Here is a 14,521-nt window from a genome sequence, read left to right on the forward strand (position 1 = left end):
TTACATCAACGATTCAAACTTTGTGTAATTTCCAAGCGTTGCTGAATATTGGCAGAAAGTTCCAAAAGAGAACAAAATTAACAATCCAATTTCACGAAATCTATGCCAGTCTGCCAGCTTGGGTCTTGCTCTCCATCGCCGGCAGCACCATCGTTTAATATGATGATGACGTATTTAATCTAACACACCATCTGCTGCAGAACCAAAGTCTGCAAATGGTTTAAATCGAGTACCACCGATGTGCCAGGCATGAATTGAAATGGGACAAACCGTGGAAAAAGGCAACGTACATGGGAGCGATATTTCCTTCCATAATTTGCTTTTATCTCTCACTTTTAGTTCTCAGCAACGAAGGCCTAGACAAAGTGCACAGAAGTATTGACTCATTTGACTTTCAGAATCGATTTTGGAAGAAGCAACATAAATTGATTTACGGCTGATAGCAGCGGCAGAAGACAAAAAAATCACGACACTCTTTAATAGAAACGCTGCGAATGGAGTCGTGGTAGTTTAAAAAATGAACTAATTCAAAAAAAATCTTCCAAAAGAAAAGCAGAGTGGACAATTTATGAATGCCAGAAAAATAAATAGCTTTGCAAAATAAATTTCCTTAGCGGGAATTTTCATTCATTTTCATCATCACTGCAGTGATCAATCCAAGCACGAGCGAGAAGTCTCTGAGAATGCATGTATAACAAAGATATACAAAAGCACTAACAATTAATTTTACGTAAAAATATCATCGATCTACAGCAACTGGATTTAATTCTATTAAATCGTTCATTTTCAATTAGACATTTTGTTTTACTTAAAATATTGATATTACATCATTTTGTTCGTGATCTGCCGTCTAATCTAAGTTTTTGTTTGTTTTTTTTTTATTCCCATTTCATTTCCCAATCCATTCCAACCATCTATTACAGATCTACCGGAATTTCTGGTGCTAACAACGAGACGTAAAAAGTTACGCTTCGACATCAAACTTTTCACCCAATGTGTCGCTACATGGGACAACGAAAAAGAAAAGACTTTTTACATCGTGAAGTTTGTACTTCTCTACACGTGAGTATAAGCCTTTGTAACACACTAAGACTGCGTCACCAACAATTGTAAATCCCACAGTTCACATTACATGCGGTTTCCAATCTCTTCAATAAGATTCACAAGTTTTAACAGGGATGACCCGGTGGAATTTATCAAATTTATCCGATTTCGTTCAGCACAAAGTTGTTTTAAGTTTCCGTTCATACAGAAGCCATCAGTTTTTTAGAACAAATGATTGCATTGCAACATAAAATTATTAATTTTTGTTATGCCACTGAGCAGCAACCTAACAGATATTGTAATACATAGCTATATTATATATAGTTACAATAATGCAATCATAACTGTTCCTTTTTTTCATATGTGAATTGCATCCATTCACCATTGTAGTACAAATTATTTACATCTTCGAAATAAACCGGCTTCTCTCTTTCTTTTTCTCTTGTTCGTTATCTCGCTAACATTCTCTCTACCTCTGTCACTTCTTCTCATACCAACAAAAGTAACTATTAAATTTACTATCATTGTTTCCCTTTCCAATAGATCTCTTCGTTGTTTTTATTTTTTGAATAGTTGTTGGTCCTTTTCTTTTACCAACCAACTTATCTAGTACTTATTTCACCACCTAAGTACTTATAATTCACCTTTCTAGTACTTATAATCCAACTAAGCTAAACATCATAAATATGATCTAACGCATTTTTACTTTCTCACGCCTTTATCAATAATACAATCCTATTCAAAAATGCCACTACATAATTTTTTTACTCTACTTTCTTTTTTTATCTCTTATTCTTTCCGTATACAACTACCTCGCATCAGCCTCGCATCCCTACTGCTCTATGTTATATTTCAGATGCTATTTCTTTCCAATGTGTCCTAAAATCACCACAATTCAAATTTCTCAAATACTTTATCTTATATGCAGACTTATAATTAATTTTCTCACCAAATTCGCACTCTTTTCTTTTTCTCTCACTCAGAAGCTTTCTGTTTAAACTCTTACATTTTGAGCCTTTGCAATTATTATTTTACAATACACTACAATTGTTTATTTTTCACCTATTTTTTATTAATACTTTTATACTTCACTTAAAAATATCTTGATTGATTATTGTAACTAACCACCGTATTGAAATAGCATAACACAAGAATGTGTTTAAAATTTCAGACAGATAACTTTTTGGCTTTTCTATTTTTATGAAATTTGTTGAAAATTCTACGATAGACAATAAGAGGCTTTTGTCACCCAATAACCATTACCACGTTTTGTGATATCAATCAAGCAATTGTTGTACACCTTTTCTTTTTCTTTTGCTACGAGCTGTAAGCCCCGTTCATATGGAAAACATAGATGTAAATAAATAATGACCAAACTCATATCTCATCAACTCTTTCGAGCACATTCGCGCCTCGGGTCGTTAATCGTTATTCATTATGATTTTTTCATGGAAACAATGACGCATTGCTCTCGTCAGTGCAACAAATACCATGGGTAACGGTCGTGTCTGTCCAGCATGATTGACCCAACTCAACTGATACCAGATAACACAGAACTGCCTGCCATCTACCTGTGTCAGCAAAACCCCGAGCCAGAAAACGGACCAAACAAAAATGTCGCCTTTGGCAAACATTGGCTCGGCCTACTTTGTACGCGGCGAAAAGTCCATTTTCCTGTACAGCCCACAATCAAAGCACGCGTTGATATCGCATGATCGCAATTGCTTTCAATACACTCCAAAAACGCACATACATACATAAGCGTACACTCCTGTCCATCCCAGCATGCGTTGTGTTCGAATGTGACTTTTGTAATATTTATCGTCCATATTTTGCTACACGCGTTGCTCCAACAATCGACCACTCGATCGATGGCCGTTTGTCGTGATCTAAGAAATGGAAAACAATCTTACAACCTTCCCACTCCGGCCACACAACATGTGTGGGATGTGTGAGCACCGTGCTGGAAGAGATTCACCATAATCAGCTTAGAGCCTGGGGTTTCCGTGCGTGGCTGCCCGACCCAGCTGTTTCTCCACTCCCGCTGATGGTACACGACATTACGGGGCGTCCCTTGCCAGAAGGTTCAATTCATGCGAACGCATGAGAGATATCTTTTTCGCATTCGACCCGGAACCATCGCCTCCCTGTTGCTGGAGGGCAATGAATCGCAAGCAAAAAAGCACCCCCCTACTATGCCGCTAGAACAAAGGCATTTCTTTTCTAGCTTTGATTTTTCGCCGTGTCCTATCCGGGTGTCGTGGGTGGTGTGGGAAAAATCCCCAACGACTACAGCCACCTTCACGAGCAGAAGAACGCACACACACACACACGCAATAATCCACGGCAACGCGGGCAGAGTGAATTAAAGTCAAACCGGAAGCAGTCGCTTACCGGAAAGCGATAAGCATTGAGCACGAAACGGCGGAAGAGCAAATAGCCCACGTTTGAAGACATACGCCCGACGAGGCCAAGCGTGGCCAATAACATATCACAGATTTACCGTTATCCTGCAACGTATCATATCCGTGCGTGCTCCCTGCACCTTCCGGTTCCGTGTGAAAAAAGAAATAGAAAGGTGTCATCGCTTAAGGGCGACTGTTACGATTGCGATTGCGAGCGTTCTACGTGCTCTAGGATTCTTTTAAAACGAATAATGGATGAATATTTCGCACGCGCTCGTGTGAATTTTCCAAATTATATATCGAATGCAAGCCGCCCCGGGATTTGCGAGCGCTGGCACTCCCTACGGATCCGTTATGAAATAAGCGGTATTTTACAAATTATTAATTTGTTCAGGTGCAAGAGCTTGCTTCAAATGCTTCCGCACAACAACAAAAAACGCATATTTCACGTGAAGCCTTCGTACGAGCTCTTGTCACGGAGATGGCAGAGGATTTTCAAATTGAATTCCGTTCCAATAATAGACCGTTGGTATGAATGTACATATTTGTGGCTCCCTTTTTCATGTGCCAGCTTTCAGGGATTACATGCATTGAATCTCTCATGGATAAACGCGATTTTTCGAGTGTGCACGATGCCATAAGGTAGCGCTGATTTACTATGGAAATTACGTTTTATCTTATCTTATTCGTTTGGTGGTGAAAAACGAAGCATTCGTCGGTTCAGGAAATAGGATCACGACGCTTATTTAGCGGTCCAGTTAACAAACCCGTTCTAGCATCTACCACCAATAAACTGCTACATGTAACGCTCACAAGGATATTACCACGTCACTTGGAATGATATACCAAAATACGGATCAAACCGAGCATTTCTAGCGCGGATTGCGATGCTCGACTGGTCGCATACTTCCCTTGTCCTGTAATCATTATCACCGCTGTTTATTGTTTTCATTTAACGGGACAATCGGCTCCGCTTAGTTAACCCCAACGCACACCAGCGACACAGGACGGGAGTTTTGGCTTAATTTTTTCCCTCCTATTCTCCTCTTTTACCATTGTGTGTTTGGTGACCCGATTAGTGTCTGTTGGCGCTTCATTCTGCGCGCTGGGAGGATTGCCCTTTTCTAATGTGTTCCCCCTTTTTCGGATGTGTTCCCCACAGGCTGCCGCTTTTATTCATGACCGTGGCGTATTTCCAGATTGTGCGCGTGTTGTGGCGCTCGGACACCATCCCTGGCCATCGAGAGTCACGCAATCAGCCGTGTGGCAGTAAGTATTCGCACCGGTCGGTCGTCTGCCCGGTTTCACGTGGGCTTAGATTCCGCCGGAGTAGGAATCCATTTTGTCCTCATTTCTCCCACAAGATCGTTTGGCAACCTCATCAGACGGGGCTGAAAGCTGAATCACAAAAATGGCTCCTCTATGTCCCCAGTCGCCTCTCACATTGCACCTCAGACTGTCTCATTTTTCGGCTGCCGTACTTAACCTAGTGTTCAATATTGCCATGTCCTCCGAGCTGCCGAATGCGAGAGAGAGAGAGAGGAGCAAAAAAAAACATATCATTGATATCGTTCAGGATTCTGCCCATTCCTGGCAGGCATCGTGCTGTATATAACGCAAGAGACGCTTGCTTTATCCTCGTGCGTTCTGTGTTTGTTTTATCGGATCATTTTTACCACCTTTTACTGTCCTCTTCACTCTTTGTCACGCGGCGCCCATCAACCAGTTCACAGCACCAGGACGACGCTGAACTGCGTCGGGAACACGAGCACTATGGGACAGCTGAGAGCACGTCGGAAGGCAGCAAAAATGTTGGTCGCCGTAGTGATCATGTTCGCCGGCTGTTATTTTCCGGTGCACATGCTAAACGTTGCAAGGTAAACATTATGCTTTTATGATACGATCGATTTGCTTTTTGCTTGCGTTGTCCGAAAGATGGATTGCACTTCTAAATCCTTTCTATCGGTTTGTTATCAGGCACGAGCAAAGAAACATCACGGAATCGGAATCTTTCCATTTTTTGTTTCTATATTTCAAATACAACCAAAAGAATCACCATACATCACACAATCACAAATAATTGCCTAGCAATGAAACAAATAAAAGATTATTTTAGAGATTCTTTAGCCACAAATCAAATGTTTGAACAAGTTACTTTAAGCTGGCACTCAAAGGGCATTTTAGCAACATATAAAATCAATATCTACAAGTGAATACAATTTTCCACAACATCTAGAATGATTCAATTACCCCCTCTCGGTGAAAAAATGAAGCAATCAAATAATATTTGTATACCGTTGGAATGTTCTTCTCATGTTTCAAACAATTCTTTCTAGATATACTGTCGACATCGGGCAAAGTGATATCGTGGCTGTGCTATCATTATTTTCTCACTGGCTATGCTACGCAAATAGTGCCATCAATCCTGTGATTTACAATTTTATGAGCGGTAAGTAGATTGAAACAAATTAAAAAAAAACATAAAGACAAACATATTTTAGTAATGGGATCACGAAAACAATGCTAATACAACTAAAAACTACCTGCGCTTTTCTGTTCACAGTTTGCGTTAAACCAAATTATTATACAAGGTGCATTGTACAAACGAATCCAATTTGATTCGGTGGACATGTCCGATCACCTTCAACAATTCAAACGACTTATAAGAGTGAAAGCTCAATAAACATCTGATGATGGTTTATGTTTTCACACTTGGCCAAGCAATTTTGTAAGGCCCTATAGTGGCTGTACGCTCGGTTGACTAAGTAAAGGTAGCAAAGGTTGCAAAATCAATTATGCATGTACGCCCTTCAAAAGGGATTGGCGTCAGGTCGAACTGAATGTTACCATACCGTCTATACTTTTCACACCATCGGGCACTTCAGCATACTGCGATTAGCTTGTTGATCCGTCGCCCATAGCAACGACCATCGCAACACCACAGGAATACGCTCTAGACTGGTACTGACTGGTTGTGTATGTAATTGAAAGATGTATATTAAAATTTCCCTTACCTATTTTGCTTACTGATTGGACATTTTCAAACTCCACTTCCATCTTTGAACTGCTTTACAGTTTTAATTAATATCGGAATAATCGACATTCAAGTTGATAGAACGTGTTAACATAACATTCGATAACTGCCGTTGACATTCGTTCCATGTCCAATTCCAGTGAAGAGAAATTTTGAAACAGCACCAAATCTGGTGTAAACGCATCAGAATATCGCATCAATGCAGATACACAAACCAGCAATAGTTACCGTTACCTCACGGTAATGGTAAAGCCCTCTGGCTGTAGCGCATTTCAATTTTAATGCTTCAAACAACCGAACATGGTGCTGCAGAAGGCGTCTCATTAAGGTACCATTGCTACGTTACCCTGGGGCGTACCGTTTTATCTGAAGTTTATAGCTATTTCATCTTTATTACCAAGAGATCAAGGTTTTGCACAATAAACGTTGCAGGGCAAACAATTTCGAGCCTGGAGTCAGAAAATGACGAAAATAAAATTTAATTAATTCTAGATTGTTAGCGTTTTCTACATAATGTTTTCATTAGGCTGCACAACCACGACTACCGATGCTATTAATTTGCGGTCAATTTGCATTATTTAATCTATAAAGCACTCACCAATTGGAAATTGAAGCGAGCGTTTTGCACGATGCTGATACTGCGTTTGATTAACCTCGGTACGTTTCTTATCGCCCATAGGCAAATTCAGGCGAGAGTTCAAAAATGCTCTGGAAAAGTGCCGCTGTCTCAGAAGCTCCCACGCCTATGGAGGCCGCGTCGGAGGATATGATGAACGTTCCCTTTGCCACACGGCAACGCGGCTAAACGTGAGCCCCAGCACGCGAAGCAATTACCATCTGGCCAGTGTAAGAGATGCCAGATTTAAGGTTATTTCACATTCTTCTCAATACTGTGCTTCTAGCGTAGTTGTCACGCGCGACACGCGCCCAATGCGAACCATGGTGGACAGCAGGCAAAAGATTTATCGTGCGTTAATTTTGCTTTCCTTTCACTGTTTCATGCCGACCATCAACATCAACACTGCCAACCACAGCAACACACCCAACAGACGTCTTTTAACGGGAGCCGGCATCTGCATGGCCGCAACAGCATCAATCATCCCGGCGGTCTCCAGCCACAAATCTCGCCGATCTCCGTGGAGGAACGCCTAGCGCTCGCTAAAACCCTCGACGGCGAAACCCTTCAGCTGACGAATCGGAAAAATTCGTCCACCCTCAACAACGGCTCGAACAATGGCGCTGGCCACGGGAACATGAAAGCCACCAGCAATGGCAGCGGGACTGCCAACGGCAGCCAGACGAAGCAACACGGTGGAACGCTGCTGACAGACGGTGCGACAGCCGGAAACGATGGTGCTGCCGGCATCCAGGAACAATCTGTCACTGCGCCAACGACGATGCTAATGATTGTAAATAAATCGAGCAATTGTAAAATTGGTGGCACATGACAGGCAAAGCTGCACGTCTCCTGGAGAAAGCCCCGACCGGACAACAAACCCTGGACGCAGTTGCAATAAGGCAAACTTAACGGTACAACAGCAGCTCTACCGACGTTAGATAGTATTTCAAAAGCTACTTGAGGTTAACCATGTGAGGAGTAGATTTAAGTACGATGTTCCGGAATACACATTGGATTGAGCGCATTATACATACCCATCGATGCATGAGGTTTTCAAGTACGTCATTCATATTACCAGGAACGTAACCGGAATCACAGTGGACTGCTAATGCAATTGGCTAAAAGCTAAACAGTCGTCACCTTCTAACTACTTGTTGGAGTTTCGTCTACGGTCGTCTATTCGTCTATTCTTACGTGACGATCATCACACGTGACATCACGATCGTCAAATTTGAGAGAAATGATACGTATCACATAAAGGATATGTGTAGATATTCCTATAACATTCAACAAGGACACAATTTTACATCAACAACAACAACCACTAGATGATACTCCAACAACATAGTTAACTTAAGCATTAGACTAATACATCACAAACGAGATGCACATGCTTCAGTTATCCGTTGGTGTACTTCCAAATCGTTCGGAGTGATGTTCAACACAAGTCTAAAGCGAGGATCATACAGATAGTAGAATGGGGCAAACTTGCTTCTTTATGGGCAAAAAGGATCAATTGTGCAACCATTCGCTGTTGCGTTAAATCATGGCCATTAACTTTGTAACTGTAAGTTGATACTGTATTTTCTGTTGTGGTAGAATGTTTCAAGTTATTCTACATTCTGTTTCCGTGACGAATAGGCCGTCAAGAGGCGTATTCACTGTAAATATTGTTATAGCAAGATGTATGATTATAAAGAAATTTCTTGTATAAACGAATTGCTTCAACTGCGCAAACAAGTCAATAAAAAACATTAACTATACGACGAACCAAGTTGCACGCACTACCAAATCGCACTCGCTGCTAGTACGATAAGTGGTAATTATTGTATGATTTTTCGAGACAAAAAAAAACGATGGCACCCTTTTAACCTATACATCGAGTTTTATACACAATTATCAGTGAATAACCACTCGAAATGTCCCACAATCACAATGATTAAAACAAACAATGAGAAAAGAGCTTTACTTAAACAAAAAACAAATGTCTAAATTAAGCGGAAATAAACTACTAGCACTATGTATTTCTGTGAAACCTCTAAATGGATGCAAAACCAACGGCGTATGTTTCGTCTACCTTGTAACATGAAATAAAGCGATTTATTTATGAAAGCATTGCGCTTTACAAAACAGTGGTGGGAAATTATGTTTTTAGTTTTGAGAAAGACCATCTCAATGTCGTTGTTATTATTATAGAATGATGCATATTTTATATTACATTAAGATGATTTGAAGGGTCCTTTACGAGAGTAAAATTCTTTCTCAACTAATCCCAATTTAGTGAGAGTTCCTTTTGTTTTCCTCACCCTACACGATCGTATACACGCTCTTCGATCATGTGATCACCGAACATAATTAACCGTTCAATGGACCTTTGAAATCATGAAAAAAATCTGCTTCTCTAGAAAAAGATGGATCATTTCTGCGTTTTACAAATCAGCACAAAAAAATTACAATGAAGAAAACTGAATTGAAAACGAAAATTCAGCATGGCAAATAGCGTCACCCATCAATGGGTGAGGCCCGCAGGGAAATACATCCGTTACGCTGGGTGACGCTGCGCCGAGCGTGATAAAGTGATAATAACCAGTCCTGGCAAGACAATTTATACCGTTCCACATGGTTGATTCTAGGACCAAACTGTAAGATCGAGCTCAAATCTGTGACTAGGAACCGATACTAAATACGGAGTTGCCATAAACATTGCACCAAAAATGTTTTGTTCCCTGCGTTCCACGTTTGGGCAGAATCGGTTGAAAAGGTAAAAAATCCAACATCTCCGATTGTCCAAATTCTTTCGATAACATGATGCTTTTTTTTAAACAAATATGTTTGATATGTTTGATCATTCTGAAGGATTTAATGTATATAATATGTCGAAAAAATGGAACTTTCGCTTGCCTTCGAATATACTTTTTTAACTTTTCTAAGGAATTCAAAAAATAAATTAAAAGTTGTACTTCCAGATAATATATATGTTATTTTTTAGTTATTAAAAAATTCATTTTTAGAATTTCCCATACAGCCACATCCAGCTGCGCTTACCGCAAGCTTTTTTTTCAATATAAAGCTTGAGATGGAGACGCCTAGTGAGTAGCTTACATGAGATATTCCTAAATAAAGATTATGTTAACTTAAGCGTCCATAACAGGTATCATATCAATTAGCCTATTTTTATCTTGTGTTGTTTTTTTTTTAAAGTCAAATTAAAGAAAGAAATATAAAGCCATAAATGTAGCTTTTTTACATAGTTAGTAATTTTAAAAATAGTTTCGTACTACATGAGCAAGAAGATTGATATTTTAGAAAAAAAATATTACTTTTAATGTCACTTCTAAAATAATTTCCTCTTTTTTTTGAAAAAAAAAATAAAACAATATACACCTGGCGCCATGCCATGAAGCTATAAATGGCATGTACAGCTCCACCCCTACTCGTTAGTTAGGGTAGGGAAGTAAGTTAGCTAATAGTTGAAGTAGGGAAGCTTCCTCAGAATATAGTAGGACCGAATGGTTGTCAGCATCCTAGACTCCACCAGGCTTCTGATTCAATATAGGTGAAGCTATTAACTACTACGACGCTCGCCTTCTCAATCCGTTCGTTTGCTACTGCTATGCCGGGCAGACGGAAACCTATGTTATCTTCATCGTCAGCTTATACCAGGATCTAGAATGGCTTGTAGAAGATAGTTCCCGAGGTTTCCATTCCTTCGTCTCGCATCGGAGCCGGGCAAGTGCATCTCTTTGGCGTTTTGGCGATAACAAACAGCTTTAAGAGTTTTTCATGCACGATTTCCATTCAAAATTTTATAGTACTTTTACCGTACACTCGGTTATTGTGTGTCTCAAAACGAAAAATTCTTTTATGGCTACAGAGGATATGGAGGTTTGGGCTACGATTTCGTTTGTTTTTTTCTTTCGCACTGCCTATAATTCCAATGCATCTATACTTTCAAAAGGCCTCAACGAAAGCTCCAATACGATCATTCAGAGGATATCATTTTGGCTGCACAAGCTCCACTTTTATGTTACAGGTTAATAGGGGCATCAATTTAAAAGAAAAATCTGCACTCCAAGAACATAGCCCTTCATTACATCGAAACACATAGTTTCCCTGCATTTCATCAAAAAACGTAAGCACCCAGCTTTACGCAAACACTTTCACAACGCCCGTCACAAATAACGATGGCCACTAGCAAGCACTACTACTACTACATTTACTATCTTTATTTACTACTTCATCTGTTTCATATCGAAACACTACTTCATCTGTTTCGAATCGTAAAACGTGATCGCTGATGTGGTTCGTCAGAATTCCATCATAAGCAGCAATTTAATTCATTTTTTGTCTCTCTAATGATCTGTAGATAGCTAGGATGCGTTGGTTCAACATAGAGGCAGGAGGTTCAGACTAACTGAGTAATAAAGATGTAGAGAAATTTTACAAGGTATCCGCAACATAAAAACATCGACAGATATCATTTCAGGCTTCCCGAGTCGGAACAACTTCAAGAACCTCTTGCGATGTATTGTAATAAATTGTATAAATAATGTTAGAATGTTATATCTAATTAATATAAATAAAAGGAAATTCTACACACGGAACTTCATTTTCCCCGGAGACACCCTAATCCTATACGAAGTTCCGCTTTACGAAATTAGAACGGATGGAAAGCTCACCAACGATAATAGCTACACTAACATAAAACATCAGTTTGGATCTTTTCTTTCTGTTGATTGAGCTAGAAAATTGTCCCTCCATGCCACAACTTATCCCTCAACCACCTTTTGCTAATGGTGGAACATACAGCTACCTATGTAAAAAATCCGTAAGTTTTACAGGACATTAAACTAAGGTAAACGCGGTGCTACTTTTAAGATCGCAATAAAACGATCAGTAGTAAACGACAGCTAGTTCGACGGACACCTGAACGGAGAAACATTTAAACTGAACTGATTAGCAACAACGTAACTACGACTGACTCGAACCAAGAGCCAAAAGTGTGGAACTAGAAGCTTGCGACCTTTACAATAGATATGGTAACCAGGATCTGTAGAAATAAATCAAACATCCGATGCACCCTCAAGTGCCGCGAATGCACAGTGGGCACTCCCATACAAATACCGGGATAAAAGTCTAGCGGCTTTATTGACTAGAAAATTTGATTGAAACATACAATTTGGTATTACTGAAAACGATATATGATCAGTTTTTGGCAATTCATGCCCTTTTTCATATTAAAAATCCTTAAAAAAGTTTTTTCATGTATTATAACGCCTGTATGTATGCAATTGCTGAACGTTTCGTTATATTTAAACGAACTGATCGGGTAAATATTATCATTTTTGATGAATGCATAGTCACAAAATAATTTTAATAGTATAGTAGCAATAAAAAAATAGCGTTACATGTCATTTGAAAAAAATTCAAACACATAAACTGAAAATAACATCAGCTTGCGATACGAATAAGAATCTAGTTGCGATTATGTCATTGCATCTCTATAAGTGTCTGATAATATTATAATATGTTTCAAAACTTATGGTGCAATTTCCTAGAAATGATTAAAAATCGTTACAACTTACTATTGTATTCGATCCATTTGAAAATATAACTTGTTTGACAACATATTTATCTCCGATTCAGCTTATTGTCCGGGGCTATAACTATTGCTAATGTTATATTACATACAAAAATGACACTGACATTACAAAGATGTATAGTTTGTTTCTTTGCTTTCAAATGCTTATCACGTGAAACCGAACTCAAATAAGGGCCTATATAATAAAAACATTTCTCATAATCGTTGGGCGTTGCAACAAAAAATCAAAAATTTATCATAGAAAGAGTATTTTTTATGCAAACCCATAACTCATTATATAAGTCAAAATGTAAAAATAACTATTTTACATTTACATATTTTACATATGCTGGTTTCATTCAATTAAACTTTCATTTAAAGAAAAGTAGGTAAATATGCCTCAATTTACTGATCTGTTTGCAAAATTCTTTCTTTTACCTCTATTTCAAACACGATTACAGTTAAATTAAAAAAGTTGGTGCTTTGACAAAAGATTTGATGGAAAAATTGGTGAAAATCGGCGATGGAAAATCTTCATGGTGCATAAAATCCCTACTTGATCTATCAAAACACACTCTTATGTTATCTTACTAGTGTTGTTTTTCAATAAACTTTGTAAAAAAGATCCATATTCAAAGTAATTTTGCTTAAATTACCGTCAGAAGTTTCATTCCTTATGTCACACCATAACCTTAAAAACGGGTGATTTTGGTCGTTGAACCACGATACAGGGCTCAGAAAAAATTGATTATTTTGTGGTGTGGCGCATAGTGGCAGCAGATTTTGTATTGAAATGAATGATAAACTGTTCTACTACAACCTGTATAATGTTTTAGCTTGAAGACTTTTGAAGCTTTATAAAAAAAATCGTCTTTTATAAAAAAATTATGATTTTACATGGGTTTTTTCATACTTTCACAGTTTTTTTATTATTTAAATCTCTAAAACGTTGAAAACATTTAATTTTATAACAATAACAATAAAATAAGCTTTCCGAAATGGTAAATTTTTTTAACTTAGGTAGCTTAGTTTAAGAGAAAAAAATTATTAAAGACAACATAAAAAATTTGAAAATTTTTAATTTTTTTCTCACATTTTTGACTTTGACAGGCTGTTGCTCCAAGAATAAAGGACTTAGACCCATAATATTTTGGTGTTAACTAAGTTTAACCCTCTATTTTAAGAAAATAATAACAATTTTTCAAAAATCTAAAATTTTTTTTTTGACTTTTATCCCGGCAGTTGCCCAACGTGGAATGCCTGTTTATTCGCATCTATCCAGCTTTGTGGTGAAATAGTTGATCGTTTATATCGATCATGTAATTAATGCGATTCACAGCTAGCGATATCTTCTTATTGTTTTGCGAAGGTCTCATATTGTTCAAGAGTTCAGTTCTACAAGTTGTATAGCTAACTGCTCGTTTCTGTAATCTACTACAGTAGAGACGTAACTGATCATCTTTCATATTATTTCTGAATAGCTGATGTAAACTGCACACAGCTGTAGAGCTACATTTATCAATATACATGGATTAGTTATCATATTACCTCATTTTAATAATTAATGTTGCGTGTCAGGATCCAGATTAGGCCTGCATAAGTAAACGATACAAAAGCGATTTTCTTACCTAAAAAGGTTTTTATCTCACTGTTGGCTCAAGCATAAGTATTTTATCACCAGAGCCACTAGGTTACGATAAAAATCATAAACTCAGTCACTAAAGACAATATAACAACAAAATGAAATGGCAAATGTAATCCTTGAATTGAGGAACTAGACTGTAGCACTCATAAATCTTCTTTTCAAATACCAGTTATTACAGTTGAATTGCCATATT

General features: G+C 38.2%; 1 protein-coding gene across 1 annotated transcript in view; it reads left to right on the plus strand.

Moving 5' to 3' along the window:
• LOC128724297 (neuropeptide SIFamide receptor-like) overlaps positions 1-7,931 on the plus strand; it is a 31,533-nt gene extending 23,602 nt beyond the window's left edge. Inside the window, exons 4-9 of the mRNA XM_053818027.1 lie at positions 924-1,062; positions 4,612-4,718; positions 5,176-5,326; positions 5,786-5,898; positions 7,163-7,350; positions 7,518-7,931. Of these exons, the coding sequence (XP_053674002.1) occupies positions 924-1,062; positions 4,612-4,718; positions 5,176-5,326; positions 5,786-5,898; positions 7,163-7,350; positions 7,518-7,931 (1,112 nt within the window). The remainder of the gene's footprint in view (positions 1-923; positions 1,063-4,611; positions 4,719-5,175; positions 5,327-5,785; positions 5,899-7,162; positions 7,351-7,517) is intronic.
• The last annotated feature ends 6,590 nt before the right edge of the window (positions 7,932-14,521 follow it).

The sequence above is a fragment of the Anopheles nili genome, chromosome 3 (genome assembly GCF_943737925.1).
Source record: "Anopheles nili chromosome 3, idAnoNiliSN_F5_01, whole genome shotgun sequence".
Lineage (NCBI taxonomy): Eukaryota > Metazoa > Arthropoda > Insecta > Diptera > Culicidae > Anopheles > Anopheles nili.